At 36.4% G+C, this 25,698-nt stretch overlaps 1 protein-coding gene across 4 annotated transcripts in view; it reads left to right on the top strand.

Moving 5' to 3' along the window:
* Window positions 1-25,698, top strand: part of LOC138703127 (ATP-binding cassette sub-family G member 1-like) — a 97,686-nt gene that overhangs the window by 11,700 nt on the left and 60,288 nt on the right. The window contains exon 1 of one of the 4 annotated variants that reach the window (XM_069830738.1): window positions 16,234-16,319. The exons of 2 other annotated variants lie outside the window; for them this stretch is intronic. In XM_069830738.1, coding sequence (XP_069686839.1) covers window positions 16,283-16,319 — 37 coding nt within the window. In that variant the 5' untranslated portion in view covers window positions 16,234-16,282. Of the gene's footprint in view, window positions 1-16,233; window positions 16,389-25,698 lie in introns of those variants that run through there. One more of the 4 variants, XM_069830739.1, reaches the window with a different exon arrangement.

Here is a 25,698-nt window from a genome sequence, read left to right as displayed (position 1 = left end):
AGAAGGTCACATTTAGGATCTTCTGCAACCTTATGGAAAGTTACAGTTGTAGAAGATCTCGAAAGTGTCCATAATCATTGAAGAATGACTTTGGAACAGTTCTATTTTTTGCTTATTCTTAAAGTTTGAGTCATTTGAAATCCCACAAACACGTTTTCACTGCATATAAATCAAGTTACCTACTTAATAATTTTGTTACGCCCCAGGGCTAAAGAACGCCCTGTAGCATGATTTCCTGTGGAGCATTAAATCTGAAACAGGAACAGTGTCAGCGGAATACACGGTCTTAAGATGCTTAGCCAGCGGTATAGAGTCTTGTCGGGCGTATGGTAAATCACTGTCCACAGCTTACGCCTCAGATCATTGCTGGATTAATCGGATTGGTCCAGTAGGACAAAGCATGGATTTTAATTGGTTAAAATTATATCACGCATTGTTCGAACTCTTTTCTTGCGCGTAGTCTCATTATAGCGACTTATCACTATAATGCACTGAATCAAAATTAAATATAAGAGATGTTTGATCAAGACGACATTTCTAAGTACGTGAAATCAAAAGTGCTTTTAAGCCCATCTCACCTGGTGGATGGCGTGGTCGGTACCCCGGGCGGGAAACGGATAACGAAACATAAAAAGTGTTGGTGAGGAGACGCGGCAGTCAGTGGAGATTGACGGAGAGCGTACATCGAATCTATTTTTTTGGACAGAAGAAACGGTAGCGGTGATGGCGTCGGTAGAGGAGAATGATATACCCTGTAAGTAGTTTTGCTGTACATACTTATGTAAATATATAATAAATCAGGTAGAGGTTACAAGATTGCAGTCATTTCAGACTAAGTTTAGTAATCATGTAGCTTTCCTATAGTATCCTGTGAGCTCCAGCTCTTCCAGTAAAATCGTTTCTATTGTTGTGTACAATGGTGGTGTCAGAAATCCTGATGAGAAGGAGCAGAAGTCGAACGCAATAGCCATCCGGCTAGCAACCAGTGCGACCTAAGTGACGGTCGCACAACAATTTCATCACTTCCCCATTTCATTTTGTAAATCAGTCCACAGATGAGAACGTGTTAACCTCGAAACTACAAGTTGGAAGCAGCCGAACTTTCTAGTGCCGTAACTCAGTGTCACCACTACATTTCACACATGCGCATTCAAATAAAAACCAGTTCAGTGTCGTCGTGTAAACTAACCTTTAGTGTAGTCAGCCGGTGTGGTTTTGGGAATGCGCTTAGCTTGAGGGCTATTGCAATAGGTCGTAACAGGGGCCTGTTTCTCAAAACTCATGAACTAGTAATATTAGTCTGTACAGTAGTAATATTAGTTTATTTTATAAGGCTGTGTTTCTAGAAACTACAAGGGTAAAGCACTAGTTATCAGTTTACAGACTAGTAATATTGGTAGATTTCACCAGTTCATAAGTGATTCTGTTTCTCAAAATGCTAATCTAGTTGATTATACTAGTATTCAACAGGAATATTCCTACAAGACTCTAAAGACTGGTGATTTCTATATTATCAGTAGAGTCGGGCAGACTGCCTCATATTATCGCCCGTTCTCGGTTGCGTAATCTCCACAGTCTCGCTTAGTGCGCGCGTACCGAATGTAGCCAAATGACTCATTGATAGAGAACACGAGATTCTCTTGGTCCCGAGATTACCGATACTAGATCACTCCCGACAGTCTCGGAGGTCTAGACGGGACTGTAGTACTGATAAGCAAGCGATATCGCTCGGGCCGCGCTCCTATAAGAAGCATTGGCTTATACATTTCCCGGTTCTTTAAATATATATCATGTCGTAGCTCCTATAATACTTGATCAATCGCGCTGTAATTTTTTGGATTGATAGCTCAATGTCTAAGGAAAACATAGGAAAAAAATCGAACTGAAAATATTTTTTGGAAAGTGAGAAAAAAAATATTAACTTCGATGGAGATTGATGTGTTCAGAATAGACATTTGCAGCTTCACCTTTGTAGGCTGAAAACTTTTTTGTTTTTCACGTTAGATGTGGGGTCAAAGCGAGAGAAATGTTGAGAAAGGATGGAAATTACTTTTAAAAGTGATGGCCACTCAAAATTTTTACCGGTTCTCGAATAACGGCGAGTTAACCTGTTAGCGCAGGACTCATGACTCAAACGTTTGTTCCGTAAAATTTGTACGGAACCCTTCAACGCATGAAAACTCGTTATTGTACGGATAGTATTAATTGGTATTTTAATAAAGGTAGTTGAAAATGAGGCTATATAGTCCAAGATGGTTTACACTTTATAGTAATTAGGCTATCTTTTATAGCAACTAAATAAAAAAATTGTTTGTAACACAATGATATGAAACATGAAAATATTAAAAGCTGGTTCACAATAAACCGAGAACGGAAACGGCAACGAGAACTAGAACGGAAATATTTTTAAAATAAATGTATTTAAAGGTAAGCATTCACAACTAACTATTCTGAATGCTCACACTTAAATACTGTACATTTATTTTAACATTATTTCCGTTCTCGTTTACGTTCCCGGTTTATTGTGAACCAGCCTATACTATAGAAAACTACACTTTCTATTGGTGTGCATGTTATAAATTATTGTTACAGAACAATCATTATTGTATTCTAGCCATGTTACAATATAAAAATTATATAGGCCTATATGATTTACAATAATTATCCCATGTTATAGGAACGAGAATAACAAATTAAGAATTAATCAGATTTCTAATACTTGTACCTAATGATAACTTACAAGACAGTAATAAATAATAACCATCATAATAATCCTGATAATCATAATCTTAATTATCCTAATGATTACGATAATGATGATAACAGTAATACTAATAATAATAATGATATAATAATAATAATAATAATAATAATAATAATCGCTGTAGAGTAACGGTTGGCACACCTGACTGTGAAACGATCGGCTTCCGGTTCGAATCTTGGTTGGGACAAGTTAAGACTGGTTCACAATAAACCGAGAACGGGAACGACAACGATAACGGAAATATTGTTAAAATAAATACATTTAAATGTGAGCATTCACAATTAACTTTCACGTTCCCGTTTCCGGGCTCCGGCAATCTTCTCGTTAATTGTGAATGTTCACATTTAAATACATTTATTTTAACACTAGCTGTACCCGTGCGCTCCGCTGCACTTATTAGAAATAAATATAAAGTAATTACATAATTAAAATAGAACATTGGGTCCAGGGAACATTCGTGTTTGATAGAAGAATAAATCGTTTAATATGTTACTTAATTTAAATTGTATTTAAATAATTAAAATGCTATCATTTTGGTCCAGAGACCACTCATTTGGTGCAAATAAAAACTCGTTTAACATTTTTCTAAATTAGTCTTGAATGCATCCTTTAATAAATCACTCCAAATTAATAGAGTTGATTGTGTAAAAATGTAAGAATTCACGATCTCCTATGCACTACTGCCATAGAACGAATAAATTTGTTTTTCTTCCTACTAAAAAAATTAATAGTTTGCACATAGCAGTTACGGAACAACGACGCTATAATCTGAGGCGGCGGTGAAAATGTATTGTATTGTTATTTTAAAACTCTTTTATATCCTTAAATATCAGACCTATCAAAATTTTGCCTGGAATAAAACTTATTGACAATCATTTTTGAAGAACCTTCTGTTATGTAACATTTTTCACAAAAATCAATAATAAGCGAGATATTTCGGTTTATTTAATTCAGGCCCCCTTATAATCCCCCCTTTTAAATAAAGTATTTTGAATCCCATATAGCCTAAAATCTAAGTTACAACGAACTTAATTTATGTTCCAATTTTCATCGAAATCCGTTCAGCCATTATCGCGTGAAAAGGTAACAAACATCCAGACAGACATACAAACAAAAATTTCAAAAAAGCGATTTTCGGTTTCAGGATGATTAATTAATTATATATGTTAACACCAAATTTCGCTTACAGATTTATTATTAGTATAGATTATTTCTCGTTGTCGTTTCCGTTCCCGGTTTATTGTGAACCAGCCTTTACCTGGCTGAGGTTTCTCGCCTCAACCCATTGAGAGCAAATGCTGGGTAACTTTCGGCGCTGGAACCTGGACTCATTTCGCTGGCATTATCATCTCATTTAGACGCTAGATAGCTATAGCAGTTGATAAAGCGTCGTAAAGTAACTAATTTAATAATAATAATAATAATAATAATAATAATAATAATAATAACCCTCTTTTATTCTCTGTTGTTATGATAAAGCAAATATAAATGACACTCAGGAGGAAACGCAGAATAAATATGAGGGGAAATGCCTGTTATTATTCGGTTGAGAAGCTTTTGTCATCCAGCCTGCTCTCAAAAAAACTTGAAAGTTAGAATTTATAAAACAATTACATTACCGGTTGTTCTGTATGGTTGTGAAATTTGGACTCTCACTTTGAGGAACAGAGGTTAAGGGTGTTCGAGAATAAGATTCTTAGGAAGATATTTGGGGCTAAGAGGGATGGAGAATGGAGGAAGTTGCACAACGCAGAACTGCACGTATTGTACTATCACCTGACATAATTAGGAATATTAAATTCAGAGGTTTGAAATGGGCAGAACATCTAGCATGTATGGACGAATCCAGAAATGGATATAGAGTGTTAGTTGGATGGCCGGAGGGAAAGGACGTTTGGAGAGGCAGAGACGTAGATGGGAAGATAATATAAAAATGGATATGATGGTAGAGACTGAATTAATCTTGCTCAGGATAGAGACCGATGGCGGGCTTATGTGAGAGCGGCAATGAACCTCCGGGTTCCTTAAAATGCATTTGTAAGTAATTATGATCAATTTGTGAAAGGATCTACTCTGTTTCGTAATTCTGTCCTTCCTCTTGCAAAAGTGTTTCCATTTCACATGCAGCATTTTATCAGTTGGGAAACAAAAATATCTTTTGTCAGAGTCTTTGGTCCTTTATAATAATATAAATAAGTATTAATTATTTTATTTCGTCCTTACTCAGCACAATAATTACCCATGCTGATGAAGATGCCGTTGCATAACAACGAAACATCCAGATGTGAACGCGCGATATAATAATACAGTCGTGTGTTATCCATTACTATAGCGTATACAAAACACTATCGAATGATTAAATATGCAATGTCAACGAAATGCTGATAGCGAGAAAGTATATCATAGCTCCAACCATAACTTGTTATTGTTTTAGACTAACTTAGGATTAGGTAACGACTGAAAGTGCTGCATTATTTTGCTTCTCCAGAAAGGCAATAAGTAGTTCATTAAAATAGTGTGCCTTCTGTAAGAATGTCGACAATCATAATGTGCTGTATTATTGCATACCACACTGCTGTGCCTTCTTAAATTACTTCATGAACATTAATATTTTTCAGAAAGAGTCACGAATTTCAGTGATGAGCGGCAATTAAGCCGGCAGTCAGTGTACGCATTTCGTAACGATAAGTCGGCCGTGCGATAACAGGCCGGGACCCGGTATTCCTCGTTCCCGAGAGTGCCAATCTCGAGAATACGATTCTCGGAACTGGCGTTATCGGCCAGCCAGTCTCGCATACGAGACGAGCGGGAGTAAGAGGCTGTTTGCCCGACTCTAATTATCAGTTACCAGGGACAACCTTTCTCAGATAATCAAAACAAAATATTGTATTTATGTTTTTAATACATGTGGTTTAGTGATTCCGACTGAAGTGATGAAGTTTTGTGAGAAGAGCTAAAACTATATCGAGAAAGAACAATTATTATTCCTTTAAGGGAGCATTTATTTAAATATAATGAACAGTTTAGGTAAAGTGCTGAAAAGCTTGGAGACAGCCTCGGTAGCATACTTGGTATAGCGCTGGCCTTCTATACTCGAGGTTGTGGGTTCGATCCCGAGCTAGGTCGATGGCATTTAAGTGTGTTTAAATGCGGCAGGCTCATGTCAGTAGATTTACTGGCATGTAAAAGAACTTCTGCGGGACAAAATTCCGGCACACCGGCGATACAGATATAACCTCTGCAGTTGCGAGGATCGTTAAATAAACATAATTTGAGTTTTGAAAAGCTTGGAGGGTTTTTAAATATAGTGGAACCTGCCATAACAAGACATATAATAGAAGTCATGCATTATCAGCAAAGCTTCAAATATTCTACAAATTGGGATGTTGATTATTTTCCAATGTCATCAGGTCTTTCTGTCCTAGACCAGCAACACATGCAGAATATTTTCCTAATAATCTAATACCAATTCATCAACTGCAGTGAATTTTGCTGGTTTCCCTCCTCCACTGCCAGTTCTTCTGACATTGTCAACTTTAGCCTACAAATTAAATATAAGACGACACTAATTTATGAATAGATCAAATGTAAAACTGAAAAAAAATTAGCGAATTTTTTTATTAAGTTATAAGTGGCATTCATGTCGGCAGTAGACCCACTAACTACATAATATGTTTATATTATGATACCACAGTCTAGTATATACAGTCACGAAGCTCAATACGTAGTAAATATGCATCCATAGATAGTTGCTAACCACTAGGATCGCTAATATTGCCTCATTACATACAATGCGAAATAGTACCGGGTCAGTCTATTGTTCATAGTACCCTCACAACTCAAGCTTCGTGACTGTATATACTAGACTGTGATGATACTATGAACTTGAATTGATACTCATCAAAGTTGCTTTCTTAATGTTGGGCCAGTAAGTGTCCCTAACGTATGCATAATCTTTGTTCTGAGGTATCAGTTCCACAGCCTCACACATTACAATATTTTTTGTCCATTCGTTTACTTTATAATTTTTTCTTATTATGTTTGAAAAAGCACCGAATAGTAGCCTATATCCTTTGATTCATTAATCATATTGAGTATAGTTAATTTGCTTTCAATTGATGGAATTTTAACCGAAAAGAGAAAGCAAAATCAAAACACAAAAAACTGAGCTGTCTAACCTCAACAATACCTGCCAATGACTATAAACAAATGAACTCAATCAGCTGACTAGTGAAAGACATCATGTGACTAGTGAAAAATTGTCACAAGTTACTAGACTGGTAAAATAGTTTGAGAAACAGAATCTACTAGAGCTGGTGAAATATACTCTGGTAACTAGTAACTGGTGAACTACTAAACTAGTATTTTTGAGAATCAGGCCCCAGGTCGCAGTGCTGGGTCATAGTGCCCCCTCCCGTAAATTCAATTCCATGTCTGTCTAGTGCATGTCGAAAGAAATGTAAAATAAGTGAATACTTACCTACGTAAAGTTACTCTGAAATTGTAAAATACTTTCGATAGAGACATAAAATATATGATACATGATATATTTGTTCCACCAGCTTAAGGGGTTACGTACAGCTTACAGCAGTACAGTTTTTTTGAAATACTCTACATTTTTTACCTCCATTACTGTATCTTGTACAATAATGAAAATTAGTATGTGTAAAACACTATCCTTCTGCTATATGAAAAAAAAAAAATTACGATGAAAAAAAATAAACTGAATCAATTAGTTTTCTGATAATATCCCATACCGAAATTTGCAAACTTTTTCATGAATGAGGTAATTTTATCAGAATATTTACATAATATGGTTTTTTAAATAAAATATTTCTTAATACCATATTTCTAATTAATTCAGATTGGTATTACGCTCATGAAAATGAAACTCCAAAAGAAGTCCTGTAAATAAGTTGAATAGTTTCAGAGAAAAGAAACATTTCTTTTGATAGTATGTTAAATCATTTACAACAATTTATGAACAATTTGTTGACAACGTCTATTGAAAATGTATGTTTTGACGAAGTATCTTAAAAAAGGACCATAATAAACATGCATACCAAATTTTGTGAAGATAGAATAAAAATCATGGTGCTAGACAATGGTTTTCACAGCTTTATATGTTAATACCACTTTAATTGTGTAAATTGAATAATGATTTAAGCCACCTAATCTAAAAGCAGCAGACACAAATTTCCCGGGATATCTTGTTAACATTTCATGAACAACTAAATGATTTCTGGAAAATTTGACGGATGTATTCTGCAAGGCCCGTAACTAGACAGTGGATGCGAATGACTTATCGTTGAATGTAGGTGCACATTTACTATATGTTACATTTTTTTCATTCAGACTATTGGCTCAACAGGTTTTAAACGTAAACAGACGACGCCAACATGCGACTGTATCTCCGTACAGTCGGAAGGAAAAGAAAAATAACGTACTGTAGTACATACCTTGCAAGGTTCAGTCTTCGTCATCATTGATGCAATTACCAGCGTTGCAGTAAATGACGATATATTCTCGTAAGTTGTCGAAGCTGAATCGTCTACCCCTATCGTTTAAACAGTTTTTGTATCGAGAGAATTTCTGAAGAAAACCGCTAAAATGGGGATCACTCAATTTCTTTAGAGGAATATTTGCATTGAGCATCATGTTGCACGTGTCGTTAGACCCGCACAACTAAATGATGATGATGATGCAGATGGTTTCTCAGATTTCATTTCAACGCATTTCCTATACGATGTACTGTTGCAATATTTCTCTATAGCTTGAGTTGTTCTGGTTTTTATTTCAATTTTATGTACATTACACACGATATTGTCTTCGTTAATACATAAAATGTCACTCTCATACTTCTTAATTGCATTTCATATCTCTAAGCGAATTTAACGTTTTGACTTCGACATTATGAATGGATCAGCACTACACTATTCAACTCGAACTAAATACTTGAGCAGGATAACATAACTGCACACATTGCGTTGCAATGTGGACCGGGGTTCCTTCGTTATGTACGCTGCTGTACTCGCCAGGTACACAAAAGACGGACGACACGGCACGTGCCATATACTCCGATACGAAACAACTTCACTTTTCCTTAAGTCATCCCGCATCCACTGTCTACCCATAAAAGAGTCAGTGTTCATTCATTTAGTTTCAAGTGATAGTATTTTATTGACTCAGCATCAAGAGAAGCATTAATGCCATTTTTCCTTTTCCAGGAGCGTTGTAACAAATAGAGTGCCACGTTGTTTTATTTCTCTGTTTAAAGCTAACCACTCTTTCCAACACAGCTTTGTTTCGTATTTTGTCTGTCCACTTCACACGCTCCATCCTTCTTCATATCCACATTTCAAATGCTTCTATTCGCTTCTCTTCACTTCGTCGTAATGCCCATGTTCCTGCCCCATACAATGCTACACTCCACACAAAGCATTTCATTAGTCTCTTTCTTAGTTCTTTTTCAGAGGTCCGCAGAAGAAGCTCTTTTTTTTCTATTAAAAGCTTCCTTTGTTATTGCCATCCTCCTTTTGACTTCCTGGCTGCAGCTCATGTTACTGCTTATAGACTAATACATCCCAAGTATTTGAAGCAGTTCACGTGCTCTACTGCCTCATTTAGAATTCGCAAGTTTACCTTCTTTATTTTTCTTCCTATGACCATGGTCTTCGTCTTGTTGGCATTTATCTTCATCCCATACTGCTCACAGCTGTCATTTAGCTCCAGTAGCATATCCCTTAGTATCATCTCCTCTTCTACTAACAACGCCATATCGTCAGCAAATCGTATGTATTTTATTCTTCTTCCTCCTGCGATCACTCCTCCCATGTTCTGAAAATAGTTTTTCACTAAATACTCTAAGTAGATATTGAACAGGGTAGGTGATAAAGGGCATCCTTGACGTACTCCTCTCCCTAATTCACTTCCTTCTGACATTTCTTCTCCTATCCTGACTTTGACTCGTTGTTTCATATAAAGATTACTGAACAGCATTCTCTCTTTCCAATCCAAATCAAAGCTCTTTAGGATCCCAATCTATTTATTCCAATCCACTCTGTCAAACAACTTTTCTAGGTCCACAAATACTATATACACCGAAAAAGTATAATAAACTCATGAAATATATTCGTACAATAAATTTGATCTCATTTTTAGTGTATATATATATTGGTCCTACTTTTCACGTGCGATATTATTCTTCTCTAGTGTTAATATTATATTATATAATTCCATTGCCGCTGTAATTATATTTTAGTTCCTATTTTATTTTACTTATTTATTATTATTATTATTATTATTATTATTATTATTATTATTATTATTATTATTATTATTATTATTTTATTTTAATATTATATCTGAACTGCGACCGAGCACGAGCGCTGCTCATTCGGTCTCAAATTTTGTTAATACTACTGAATCTTCTTTTTATATTGCTTGTATAATTTTATTTCTATTTCTCTTGTTTGTTTTGTAATTATATTCTTCTTTATTCTGTATATTTAAATTTAAATAGATAGACAGACAGACAGACAGACAGACAGACAGACAGACAGACAGACAGACAGACAGACAGACAGACAGACAGACAGACAGACAGACAGACAGACAGACAGACAGACAGATTATTGGGATCAAAAATCTACATATTACAGACATCGATATTTAAAAATAAGGATTATGACTTCTTATACGGACTGTATAGCCTGCCATAACATTGAGAATACTTGAAACTATTTTGAATTATCCTTTCATAAAAAAGGAACAATTTTCAAGGAGAGAAAAAAGATCTGTTTTGATGTAATCGTGATTAATGCACGTATTTCCTTTGCTATTCATTTATTTTTCAATGAATGCATAAAACATGTAAAAAAGTTAATTGCAACTTAGAGCATAGAACTTTTTTCCATAATGTTGGTGTTTATTCGTGTACGGAGTACTAAAATAAGTTCTTTAGAAATTCCGATAGCGTGCATCGTGCACAAACTGTTCATGTTGGCCTGGTTCAAACCAATGTCCCTGAGCACTGCCGCAATGAAACTCTTTATGGACTTGATCACGATAATTACGAAACAAAACTAGAATTACTAGACTTGCATTTTTGCGACATTCTCTTATTATTCATGAATTCTTGTGCAGTTTTATGTGAAGGACAAAGTCGTTCTCACTCCCTAGTACGGTTGTTTCACTGTGCGTGCATATAGTATAGTGTTAGGTCGAAAAAGTTCATATCTGAACATAGATTAAATGCTGTTAGGAGGTATAAAAAGTCTGTAGTAGTTTGGCATTGTTTCATATTTTATTGTAAATAAGATGTGATATGAAGAGTTACAAATATGGAATAGCATTTTGTTTGTTTGTTTGCTTTTGTATTTTTCATTTTGGAACCTACATATTTTAAATACTGAACGTAAAGCATCGTTCTGCTTATTGGTGAATGTCCCTGTACACCGGACTTAGAATTCGTAACATGTTATGAAATCTTTGAAAAAATGATAATTTACTCAAAATCTAACATATTTCCTTCATAAAAATGGAAGTACAATTAATATGGAATACTATTAACAAGTTACAAGATTAACAAGGTTGCAAAGTCAAAATGGCCTCTACTAAGAAAAGCACAGAACAAGCAATCAGCATCTTCATTAGAAAGTGTTTTCCCAACCGTAATACTGAATCCAGATGAATAGTCTCTCACGTCTTCCCCTCGAACTTGTTTCATGGCTTCTTGCATTGCCTTTTCATTCCACTGTTTTCTAAGTTTGTTGGGAGGTGAGGTTTTCCCTCCTCCTAGAGGTGCCAACACTAGTAACGAAACAGAAAACCTGGGTATAAAGCTGGAATACTAATAATTAGAGCCCGGCATAGACATTTCGCTAGCCCGCACTACAAGCGTGCTAAACTAGCCCCGGCTATCGACTGATTACTTGTACAGGATTCATATCATATCGCTAACACTGGGTTATGAATACGAAAAATGCTAGTTCGCTGATCATCCACCGGAAGCCGCGCTAAGAATGTCTATGAATATGGCCCCGGATGTTTAGACATTTATAAGAGTTAAAAAAGGCAGGCAAAAAAGGCAATAAAACGTAAAAAAAGGCACAATAACCTTTGTAAAAGACATAAATTTTAAAAAGGCATAATATATTTTGTGCCAGATCGTGCGTATTTGCTTGGTTTCCGCACAAAACCAATCCGCGGAAAGTCTAAAATTCCACATTCAGTATTCCCAACCTAACACGCATAACAATTTCCCTCTTCTTACCGCTTAAGTGACATATTGATTTTACTGCTTTAGGCTTTTAATATGTTATTTCTAGAGACGTTCAATATAGTAATAATTATAAATTGGAAACTTACTACTGCAATTTCACCTAAATTGCACTGTTAATTGTTGTTTTTAAATATTTGCAAAAATTAAGTAAACTCTACAACTCCACTAAAGTTACTGCATTCGTGATGCAAGTAACATTAAGGAAGCCGTGAAAAAACCAACAAGATTCCAGACTCATCATAGACTGAGGGGAAAAAAAAAGACAGACGTATATCACGGTCTGCTGGAGTATAGTAAACACAGAAAACATTTTAAAGCAACAATGTTGAAGATAGATATTTCTGTTTTGCAAATTTGCCGTCATTGAACAGAAACCAAGATGGAGATTTCATTGCAACTAATTAGAAATTCCTCTTTCAGGTATGTAATAAACGATCTTCGCACAAATTAATGTACGATACACGAGCGGTATATTTTCTTTCAATTCTCGGAAATTAAAAAAGCTCAGCTACGTTTCGCTTTTTCAAACGTTTCCTCGAACATGAAAACTTCACCATATCGCTCTTGTAACGCATATTACTATTAGCAATAAATTTAAATTATATCAACATAACTCACATATTTACTTCGTAGGTGACACATGTTGACTTATAAAATACTTTTTTTCGTGATTAACTGTCTTTTCATAAACCTTACATAATAAAACTGTTCCATTAGTTGAAAACACATGGGCACCAAATTCACGTAAACTTTGAAATGGTTTACTGAATTTAGGCATTCTAGCTAATCGATCTTACACCTTCTGTCACCCGACAATAATTGACTGTTCCTCACTCAAATTTCTTTCTCCTACAATAATAAACACGTGTAGCATAAAATTGTAAGAGTAAGATTTGAAAATATGAAAGCAAACAATTTAAAATTCTACATGACACCTTCTATGAGAACGAGCTTAATATTTAAAATTATAAAGCTGATTGTTGTTATCGTAAAGACATGGCAGTATTATATTTGTAACTGTGGATTGTCGATCATTATTCATATTACACCAATAATATTAAAGTACGATTATTAGCGGATTAAGCAATAATATTGTCCACACCTGTGGAGTAACGGTCAGCGCGTCTGGCCGCGAAACCAGGTGGCCCGGGTTCGATTCCCGGTCGGGGCAAGTTACCTGGTTGAGGTTTTTTCCGGGGTTTTCCCTCAACCCAATATGAGCAAATGCTGGGTAACTTTCGGTGCTGGACCCCGGACTCATTTCACCAGCATTATCACCTTCATCTCATTCAGACGCTAAATAACCAAATATGTTGATAAAGCGTCGTAAAATAACCTACTAAAAAAGAAGCAATGATATTAAAGTACGATTATTAGTGGATTAAGCACCGAAATAAATTACTTTTATTTACTACTGTTAGTAAAGTTTATCATTGTTTGAAATATTTAAATTTCTTACACATTACATTACAAATAATTAGAAAATTGCAAATACAGTGGAACTCCACAAATAGACACAGCAATGGTCCGTGTGCGAGACGAGGTACGAACGCTGTCTTTCTACGGAGTACTGCGGACATTGGTAAACATAAGGGCTGTACAATGTTTTTTATGGCGTGCGGATCGAAACATAAATAATTAACGTATATAATTTTAAATAATACATAAATTGTAGTATATGCAAAATATATAACAAAATAAATCCGTGATTAAGTATAATCTATACGTGGTACATCTGAAACATAAAACAAACTTCTGGAGGAAAATCTCTCTAAATGTATCTACAGTACATACAGGGCTTTCATTTCAAAACTTTCCACTCTAAATAAGCAGTTAATTAAATTGAATTAAATTTAAACAAAAAAAAAATAGACGTAAATTTAGATATTGAGGGGGAAGTATTAAACAGGCTTAAATGCATTTTAGATTTCACCTCCCACCCTCAACCACTTCCACTTTTAAATTTCAAAAGGCACCCCTATATTTTTATACTTATAAAAGAGCATTCAATCGTTTATACACCACATTAATTTGTTTTCGCATCTTTTCTTTTCTGTCGTCACCTGGCAACTCGGATTGTTGTTATTGTTGATTAGAGCTGAAGAGAATAAAGCTGCAAAAACTTATTGAGCATTTCTTGTAATAGTTGTGTTTGTGTATTAAATTATTTTAAAATGGTGTATACCCTTCAAGAGAGAACATTATATCAGCCTTATTGATTAAATTTAGGAAATTACACAAAATAAGCTGTATTTCATCCTACATTCAACTGATAATAACGAAGCTTCTTATAATCACTACAGAATGCCTCGTATTTAGATGAATTTTGTTTCATCCCATGCATTGTTCTGATCGAAATGTCAAATTCTTGAGCGATGGTTCTGATTGATTCACCTTTCTTAAACCGTTTCAATATTTGTAACGTCTGCTTCAACGTAAGTAGGCCTACACATTTTTTGTCCCCTGCCATGCTGCCAACGTGTAAGAGTATCTATAGTACGTCCGCTCAAATGAGAGCCACTTGCACCTACCTTGAGCGGGAGGCGTCAGATATTTTAATCTTGAAGCACGCGGCTGCTTGTTGGTACGCCAGCGCTGTTGACAGATCTAAGTCGGTGCTCCGAGAACAAGTTCAAATAGTATTCGGTTTCAGACGAGCACGCAAGTAAAGGTACAGTTAGCTGAGAACAATGCAGAAGACCGTAAATGTATATCGTGGCTTTTGTATTCCATACATTATGATTGTATTTATAATGTGGCGTTTTTCGAAAACGGATAATAACACAATCGCCATTAGGACGCGGCAAGATTGTACAAGAGCAAACAGTGTTAATTATTCTTAGTATTTGTACGTATTTTAAAGACGATGCTGGTAAGTGCCGGACACCATTGAAAAATACCAGTGCCGCTACAGAAGTGACTCGCGCAACAAAAAACGTAGCCGTCATAGAAAAAGATGTAATTGACGAACTATCATCAAAATACGGCCATGTTGTACTACGACTGCCCCCCTTACCAATGTTGTCTCAATGCCATAGAATCAGTTTGTTCGGAACTGAAGAGAAATCTCCGGTCAGAAAATGCATTAGGAAATAAATCTGTTCAAGAAGTATGTGCTTTAATAGCAAATGTGATGGATGACATTAATAATAAAAAGCATTAGGTAAAGTATATCGAACATGTAAAGACAAAAGAAAGTGATTATCGCTCCTTAGAAGCTAGCTTGGAATCTTGTGTAATTGATTTAAATAGTGACTCAACGGACTCTGAATAGAAGGTCTTCGTGTCTTAATTCTGTATTTACAAGACGCACACGAAGGTTCACTTCAGTCTTCAGAAGGGAGAGATGGCAACGCAGCGTTGTTTACATGGACCTGCTCGGAGTCGCGTGCCTACTTGCTCCCTGCGGTAAGTCTGTCCAATCGCACGTTCCAAGTGGCTCTCATTTGAGCGGACGTACTATACACACTACTGCACTGGTTCAACTGGTTAGTCCTGTGCAGCACGGGACAGGGTGCGTTGACTTACCTTGTATCGTGAAGCATACGACAGTGAGCGTCTATTTGTGGAGTTCCACTGTATACAAGAAATATTGCTTTAAAATAACAAAAAAAGGCATCTATTAGCAAGAAACACCTTAAAAAAGGCAAAATAGGCAAAATAAAAATTAGCTCTATCACTTTTATTGACTCCAAATCGCATTTATATCTATGCAAATAATGATTTACTTCCACCCAGTAAAAAAGGCATTTTGCCAAACATCCGGGCTCTACTAATAATACTAACTCGCGTGCGGATGAGATCTGGCTGTATCAGGGCTGAGGCAGAATGGTCCATCTGTCAGCATCGGGTTCACGAATACATTACCACCCAGGCCACCTGTTGACCTTCATAATAATTATCACATGCATGGGGCACACAGTGGGCTATTGTAAGCCTAAGTAGGCTTACAAAATCCATCCCGTGTCCGGCTCACGAAAAGACAAGCCAAAGGGATCAGATTCGAAACATGGCGACCCTCTTTCTGGAAGAGTAAACCCTGATAAACTCGCATCCTTTCCTCAACTCTTAGGTGCGTGGCAGAAATGCACTTCAAGAGTAGGCAATTCAGCTAAGTTTATCCACTGCACGTTCCTACAGTTATGTGGTGAAGGCCGTCATGTTTTGGAGCCAAGTATGCATTTATATTTGGTCATTGTTAAATCCACTGTGCAATAGTTTGAGTGGCAAGATGTATGGACCAGTTATGCAACAGATTGTGTGAGCAAGAGAGTGAGTACCTACCATATGGACAGAAGTCTATCCACAGGCTGTTCGGGAGAGTGTGTGACAGACTTTGAGGTATGATAGATGGTGTCAAATGGAACAACTTTTACTTAAGAACCCATATCCTGCTCCAGTACAAAGCTACATAACCTTGAAAACAGTTTCAGCCATAACTCGTTTGCAGGGTGGGACGCGTGGAACGAGAAATACAGCTGTTTTGTTGAGGCGACTCTTTTTCTCTCTCCTCAAGTGCGTACATGTTTTCACATAACAAATGTAGGCCTACTACACAAATTACAAATGATTGCATGTCAGTATATATTTACAAAATTAATGTAGGGCCTACGTACAGTGATGGTTTAATAGTAATATGTTGACGTTTTCATGTTCGAGGAAAAGATTGAAAAAGCGAAACGTAGTTGAGCTTTTTTAATTTCCGAGAACACGAAAACAAACATACCGCTCGTGTATCGTACATTATTTTGTGCGAAGATCGTTTATTACATACCTGAAAGAGGAATTTCTAATTAGTTGCAATGAAATCTCCATCTTGGTTTCTGTTCAATGACGGCAACTTTGGAAAACAAATATATCTATCTTCAACATTATTCCTATAAAATGTTTTCTGTGTTTACTATACTGCAGCAGACCGTGATATACGTCTGTCTTTTTTTCCCCCCCAGTCTATGATGAGTCTGGAATCTTGTTGATTTTTTCACGGCTTCCTTAATGTTACTTGCATTACAAATGCAGTAACTTTTGTGGTGTTGTAGAGTTTACTTAATTTTTGCAAATATTTAAAAACAATAATTAACAGTGCAATTTAGGTGAAATTGCAGTGGTAAGTTTCCAATTTATAATTATTACTATATTGAACGTCTTTAAAAATAATATGTTAAAAGCCTAAAGCAGTAAAATGAATATGACGCTTAAGCGGTAAGAATAGGGAAATTGTTATGTGTGTTACGTTGGGAATACTGAATGTGGTATTTCACACTTACCGCGTATTGGTTTTGTGCGGAAAGGAAGCAAATACGCACGATCTCGCACAAAGGCTATTCTCAACATGGCGCCCACCCAGCTCGTTGCATATATTGCATGTCTGCAAGTTCTGCATTTGTGAAACGCTCCATTGCAACTTCTAAAGAAAAAGGAGATCATTTAAAACTAACAGCAAGTTTAACAACTACGTAGTACAGTAGACAAATGAATGAATGTTTACACACGAAAAAAAAAACATACGTATTGCATTCCCTTAGCGTAACCTAATGGTACTTACTTATTTACTAATGGCTTTTAAGGAACCCGGAGGTTCATTACTAACTGAGTCTCTTAGACGTTCCAAAAATGAAAATTTTCACAAATGAGCAAAAACATATTTTGTGCGAGATCGTGCGTATTTGCTTGGTTTCCGCACAAAACCAATTCGCGGAAAGTCTAAAATTCCACATTCAGTATTCCCAACCTAACACAAATAACAATTTCCCTCTTCTTACCGCTTAAGTGACATATTGATTTTACTGCTTTAAGCTTTTAACATATTATTTTTAGAGACGTTCAATATAGTAATAATCATAAGTTGGAAACTTACCAATGCAATTTCACCTAAATTGCACTGTTAATTATTGTTTTTAACTATTTGCAAAAATTAAGTAAACTCTACAATTCCACTAAAGTTACTGCATTCGTAATGCAAGTAACATTAAGGAAACCGTGAAAAAATAAACAAGATTTCAGACTCATCATAGACTGGGGGGAAAAAAAGACAGACTTATATCACGGCCTGCTGGAGTATAGTAAACACAGAAAACATTTTAAAGCAACAATGTTGAAAATAGATATTTCTGTTTTGCAAATTTGCCGTCATTGAACAGAAACCAAGCTGGAGATTTCATTGCAACTAATTAGAAATTCCTCTTTCAGGTATGCAATAAAAGATCTTCGCACAAAATAACGTACGATACGCGAGCGGTTTGTTTTCTAACAATTCTCGGAAATTAAAAAAGCTCAACTACGTTTCGCTTTTTCAAACTTTTCCTTGAACATGAAAACTTCAACATACCGCTCTTGTAACGCATATTACTATTTAATACTTGGAGCCCATTTTCTTCACAATGAAGGTTAATAAATGAAAGAGCAATGATTAAAAACTACTATTAATATTTATAACCGTATTTATTTATATAGGAGTAAAAGTTATTTAGCTTTAAATTATGGCTCATACGAGTTTTGACAATGACCTTTGGATCATGAGTGTTCTGAGAGTGCTCCGTTTGGAACATGTGAGTTTAGAAAGTGACCAGTTGGGATTATGTGGGATTTGACAGTAAGAGATTAAAATATTACATAAGAACATTAACTCAAGCATATTTAAAATTCAATGTAAAAGAATAGGTATCCGATTATTAAATTCTTCAGATGAGTGCATTTTACAAAATAATATAGTACAGTATAAATAGAGGGGTCCAGTCAGAGAGAAGGGTAAGTCACAAATCTTGGAATAGGGAAATTAGGTATTCTCAAAATAGTCTGAGAATTTATTGTGGAAATTTAAATTCCAGTGGGCTAAGCTATTGCCAGAGCTATTGCAATTATGACACAACATTTTAGAGACGAGAAAAAAATTAAATTTTCTTAGAAAAGCGGGTTCTCCCCTTATTTGAGTCGAACCTTCAATTTACAACCTACAAAAGAAATGCTGATTATAAATTTGATCAAAGCTCAAATTTTCGTTACTACGTTTCTTAATATCTGCTTTCATCAATTCGCACATATGTTCAGTATTGATTATTCTCGAGCAAATGCTGGGTAACTTTCGGTGCTGGACCCCGGACTCATTTCACCGGCATTATCACCTTCATTTCATTCAGAAGTTAAATAACCTAGATGTTGATACAGCGTCGTAAAATAACCCAATAAATAATAAATAATTTATTATTCTTCACGGCACCATCAGTGACATACATGTAGAACTGGAATATATTATAATTGTGATAAAACACTTGGCCCTGCAATTTACCAATACATCAGTAGGAGCCAAGCAGAATCAGAAAAGAATATTACTTACTTACTTGCTGGCTTTTAAGGAACCCGGAGGTTCATTGCCGCCCTCACATAAGCCCGCCATTGGTCCCTATCCTGAGCAAGATTAATCCAGTCTCTATCATCATATCCCACCTCTCTCAAATCCATTTTAATATTATTTTCCCATCTACGTCTCGGCCTCCCCAAAGGTCTTTTCCCCTCTGGCCTCCCAAATAACACTCTATATGCATTTCTGGATTCGCCCATACGTGCTACATGCCCTGCCCATCTCAAACGTCTGGATTTAATGTTCCTAATTATGTCAGGTGAAGGATACAACGCGTGCAGTTCTGCGTTGTGTAACTTTCTCCATTCTCCTGTAACTTCATCCCTCTTAGCCCCAAATATTTTCCTAAGAACCTTATTCTCAAAAACCCTCAAACTCTGTTCCTCTCTCAAAGTGAGAGTCCAAGTTTCACAGCCATACAGAACAACCGGTAATATAACTGTTTTATAAATTCTAACTTTCAGATTTTTTGACAGCCAGACTAGATGACAAAAGCTTCTCAACTGAATAATATCAGGCATTTCCCATATTTATTCTGCGTTTAATTTCCTCCCGAGTGTCATTTATATTTGTTACTGTTGCTCCAAGATATTTGAATTTTTCCACCTCTTCGAAGGATAAATCTCCAATTTTTATAGTTCCATTTCGTACAATATTCTGATCACGAGACATAATCATATACTTAGTCTTTTCGGGATTTACTTCCAACCCTATCTCTTCAGAAGAGAATATTAACCTTGCTAATTTGGCCTGTTTCTTTTCGTTATTTCTGGAGCTGCTATACATTTCCGTAGTAGTCCTCTCTCTCCAATCGGTGATACGTTCTCCTTCATAATATTACGTCTACAAAATGTTCAATTACAGCCGCTAAATTCACTGATATTTATAAAAATAACAAGGTACATGTAAGATATTCATCCACAACCCCATTCTAGACAACAAGAAGTGGAGAAGCGGGAGGGAAATACTGATCGGTTATTGGTAGAGAAGCGCTATACAACAGAACTCACAAGTTCCAGTGAATCAGTCGACCTGGTTGGCGAGTTGGTATGCGCTGGCCTTCTATGCCCAAGGTTGCGGGTTCGATCCCGGGCCATTTCGATGGCATTTAAGTGTGTTTAAATGCGATAGGCTCATGTCAGTAGATTTACTGGCATGTAAAAGAACTCCTGCGGGACAAAATTCCGGCACATCCGGCGACGCTGATATAACCTCTGCAGTTGCGAGCGTCGTTAAATAAAACATAACATTTAAGATCCAGTGAATCATGAGACTTTTGACAGAAATCGGGAAGTTTGTCGCCTATTTACACAAGCATCATGAAAGAAATGTGAAAAATTAACCTCTGAATCGTGTTCTATGCAGATAACCGCATGGGAACATAACGGTATCTCAAATTTTCATTTTTTTGAGCATGTGAGTTATGACTCTAACCGACTCAACTAGTAAATAACGTTTACACAAAGTACTGAAACCCCTTAGTACATAGGTTGGATAAAAAGTAATGGCAACACTGCTGTCACGTGACGATGGTGCGTTCGAGAGCTGCCAGCTGTGTGGACATGAGCAAGGACTGTTAGATGAGTTGGTGCAGCCAGCGGCGACAGTATTCCATCAATCTACTGCAGTGTGTAGAATGTTCACTTTCATAGGGATAATGCTAGCGCCCTAAGACCATCCTTACAAAACTAGAGCAACGTTCCTGGATCAAAATTGAAATGGCACGAGGTCATAGTGCACAAGAATGTTTTCAGAAACTGCGTGGCGATGCAACGTTGCCATATCGCTCAGTTGCACGATGGGTTAAAGCGTTCCGGGAAGGCCTTGTTGCACCGGTACCAAAGGAAGGCGACGACTTTCTTGGACGAATCGTCGCTATGGACGAAACCTGGACTCGCTCGTATGAACCAAACTTGAAACGCCAATCAAATGAATGGAAGCATCCCGGTTCTCCTCGTCCAAAGAAAGTGCGCCCTACACAAAGTGCTGTGAAGGTGATGTTCATGTTCATGACATTGATGGGGTAATACTGCACCACGCTGTACCTCCAAGGCAGACTGAAAACGCGGACTACTGGAACATCCACCTTACTCACCCGATGTGATCCATGCGATTACGATCTTTTCACCAAAGTGAAAGAACCACTGCGAGGGACCCGGTACAATACCAGAGATGAACTTATCCATGCTTTAGGGCGGTCAATACGGAACCTCAACAAAGATGGACGCGCTGATGGTGTACGACGCCTTCCAAACATTTGGCAAAATGTAATAAATATGGGGGGAGGCGACTATATAGAAGGTACGTAAATGTTGTACCCCTGTGAATAAAGCCATGTCAGAAATATCTGTTGCCATTACTTTTTATCCAACCCATGTATTACGCAACCAAAGATGGAGATACGTTCAACAGGTTGCTGCAATTCCAGGGTTTCAATACAGAAAAGGTATGAGTCAAAACTGTCATGGGAAAAACTCGCTGCTTTCAACGGTATGTAGCTTCGCCGGATGAGTTTATAAGCAAATGTTATTATATCACATCTAAAAGTTTGTCACACACTCACCCGAACATCCTGTATATGTAACCTTTCACACAAATCAATTTTATGCATACTATTCGCACTCGGGGGCAAGAGGATACCTGTTGGATCTGAAGTTCGTGAGTTCAAGCTTGGTTAAGGGCAATGCATTTTAAAGAACAACAAATTTGCAGCACGGCTTCTTCAGGAAGAGATGTAAATTCGGGGTCCCTTGTCGTAGATTTACGGCACATAATAGAAAGAACCCTATTTCTAGTAGAGGACTCCAGGCAAAAATTTGTCTGATATGTCTGCCACTTCTCTCCCAAATTGAATTTCTATTTTGAATTACCTCTGAAGTTGAAAGACGTCGTTATACAATACTGCTTAAATATACATACAACCTTTACATGGTAGGTTCATAGCGGTCACGGATCGTCCCTGAGCAATGAGCAGCATGCCATAGCGGTTCTGACTTGCACGACCATTTGTCAGGTGCTAGCTTTTGTCGCCGTAAGCACAGGGAACATACTCATTATATCTCCATTTGGCATCACCGAAACTTGTACTTCTTACGCTGAAACCAGATTATTGATGGCTTGAAGTGATAGGAATTAAAATAATAGAATGAAATGGAGAGTATTAATGCGATTAAATTTGTAATGTCGAGAGACATTGAAGAATCCTGGGAATACTTATCTTCCAATCTTGTTCATTCTAAGTATTACAAGGGTGATTAAAAAAGTAAGTTAACAAGAGCTCTCATGGGTGACATATTCCTAGGGTGATCAGGCGTCCTCTTTTGTCCGGACATGTCCTCCTTTTTAGGCCTCTGTCCGGGGTTTGGGCGGATTTAAAAAAAAAAAGAAATATCCTCCTTTTCGTAACTTGTATGCCTGGTATTTTGAAATTATCTGATTTGATGCGTTTTTCAAGTAACTTGCCTGTAGATGGCAGCAGCATCGACGCACTATACTCTTTGCTAACGATCATAATAACTCTCTTTGCTCCTCCTTGTAATGGTCGTTGCTCACAGGTAGCTAGTAAATCGAGAGATCGAGGTGCGAATATAAATCTAAATAAATATTTCCTGTCCTCTTTAATATAATTAGTTCCCTTGACTTTCATATATAGCTAACTGTAAAATCATTATTAATTTTTTTATAATTATTTTGTAATAAAATTGGTAAGTTATTAATATACTTTTAAGTATGATATAAGCCTAATTCTGTACTGTAAATATTTTGTAATAAAATATATATATAATAACGTAATTTAAATTATAATATAGGTCTAAGCGTAACTCTAAGTACAATATTTTCTGTCCTCTTTTTTCGAACAATGTCCTCTTTTTTTATCGATGTGAATCTGGTCATCCTATATATTCCCCCTCTTCGAATTTTCCGCCAGGACCGCAGCAGCAGAGCACAGCTTTATCCTGCAGCCATTAGATGGCGCATATGTTGCGTCAGACCCTCGCAATATCAGTTGTAAGATGGTTGCGAACACAGAAATATGATCAAACGTGAAAGTACGTGGTGTGAACCGGTTTTTGCATCTGAAGGGCACCTGACCAGCAAAAAATTCATCGTAAACTTGTCCCTACTGTCCTGGTCTGGGACCCAGTGATTTTCGGACCGTTTAAGAAGCACCTGGATGGTAAGCGATACTGCCATTCAGCAAGCCATCATGACGTGACTTAGGATTTCTTCTATGCCTACATTGATGCCTTAGTTTACTGTTGAAACAAGTGTTTGGACAAGCAAGGTGACTATGTTGAAAAGTAATGCGTACCAGTGCCTACTACTGTGTATCAGTATATCTGCCTGTGAAATAAAGTTTCTCCATGAGAGCTCTTGTTACCTTACTTCTTGAAGCACCCTGGTATCCAGTCGACGGCGGGAATCGCACACTAATACAGTAGGCGGAATGGTAACTCGGTACACTAGCACTGAACTATTGAAGAGTTCCTAACATGTAACTTTTTGATAGATTAATTTTGTTTATCATTATAGTCTAAATAAATCTAAGATCTGTTCTGATTATAGGAATTACAGACGTCGTCATTGTTGTTCAAATCATCTGCCCTCAATCTTCTTGCAAGCCCACATCTATTTTCGATGCTCTATACTCCATATGACATGATGACTTGAGCTCATTCTTGGAAGATGTCCATGCCACTTGATTTTGTGATAAGCAATCTTATCTTCTTAGTTTAATATTACATTTTTTCTCTGATGGTGATTATTTCGTTTCTTGAAGTAATCTGCATCTGTAACAGCTTTCAGGACGAACTTTATCTTGCAATTACAATTTTTATCTTATCATAGGCTATTTGTTTATTTTTGTAATTAACCCTCCAGTAGTCGCGCGCTCAAATGCAACGTTGAGTTATTTTTTCACATATTATAATTTAATTTTTTAACTTTAGTGGTTAATTATTAATGATGACACATTAACAGAGTTCAATTATATTCATATCTTAAAAATTTACAAAACAATTGTTTGTCCAATTACATATCATAATAGGCCCTAAATTTTGTAAAAACATACATTTAGAGACGGAGAACATTTCTGTGGAGCACAATCGTGATCCAAAAACGCACCAACTTGTTTACGTTCTAAGAGAACACTAGCTTAACATTTGGCAATTACAGCGACTAGCTGAGAAGTTAGAGAAATATACGAACGAAAGATACCCAGATCACAGATATAATACCCAAGTGCTGCCGTCTCGGATCACCAATCACAAATAAAGTACTGCGACCACTGGAGGGTTAAGCATCACAATTGGAACGGGCTTTACGTTGAATAATTTTAATCTCTGATCTATTCTTAATCTTATGTTCAATAAATTGTCCCGCAGGTAGGCCTGTTTTGGATTCAATAGTTGTTATACATAATGTTTAATTTCTTTTTAACATTTGATTTATTAAGGATACCTAAGCTTTCACATTATTATTATTATTATTATTATTATTATTATTATTATTATTATTATTATTATTATTATTATTTTTCTCTCGCCTTAATAATAGGCCTACATAGTCGTTGTTCCTGCAATAACTCCTATGTGCAAAACATAAAATTTTTCACTAGGAAGGAAAAACACATTTATTCATCCTATGACAGCCGTACATAGGAGATTGTGAAGTCTTACATTTTCGAAACAATGAAATATAATTACAGGTAGGGAATTTTATTATTTGCTGTATCACTATTTGAGTTATTTAACAGAGCAAAAATCTGAAAATCGATAAATGTGTCACATAGGAGTTATTGCAGGAACAACGACGACATACTCCTTTTGCTGTAACTGTATTGTGTTATAATGTTAAAAATGTATTATGATGATGATGATGATGATGATGATGATGATGATGGTGATGGTGATGGTGATGACGACGAAAAATAACGATTCGATTGCCTTCACGGTTTTGATGGGAAAGAATTAAGTGCAATGCAACTGTCGAAGGAATTTGTAACTTTGAGGGTCAGGGAGTAGTGCATGGAAGTACGCAATGGATTTTATTGAAGTATTTTATTGAAGATTGCACAGTCTGAAGACAAACCTCAGTAGTGTAAAGTGGTCATCGAACGTTGAACTTTTTTCCGCACTTGCAAAAGCTTCAATTTAAGACTAAATAGTTTTAATAAGATCCATCCGAATTAACGAATACACAGTCCAAACGACAGATTAATATTTGGCAACCATTAGGTGATCAATTTGGGAAGACCGTCGCGATATTCGATGTAAAGTGGATTCATGTAACCAA

This window comes from Periplaneta americana, chromosome 7 (assembly GCF_040183065.1).
Source record: "Periplaneta americana isolate PAMFEO1 chromosome 7, P.americana_PAMFEO1_priV1, whole genome shotgun sequence".
In the NCBI taxonomy this organism is placed as follows: Eukaryota; Metazoa; Arthropoda; class Insecta; order Blattodea; family Blattidae; genus Periplaneta; species Periplaneta americana.
The sequence above is the reverse complement of the archived record's forward strand: the minus strand, read 5'-3'. Positions and strand labels throughout refer to the sequence as shown.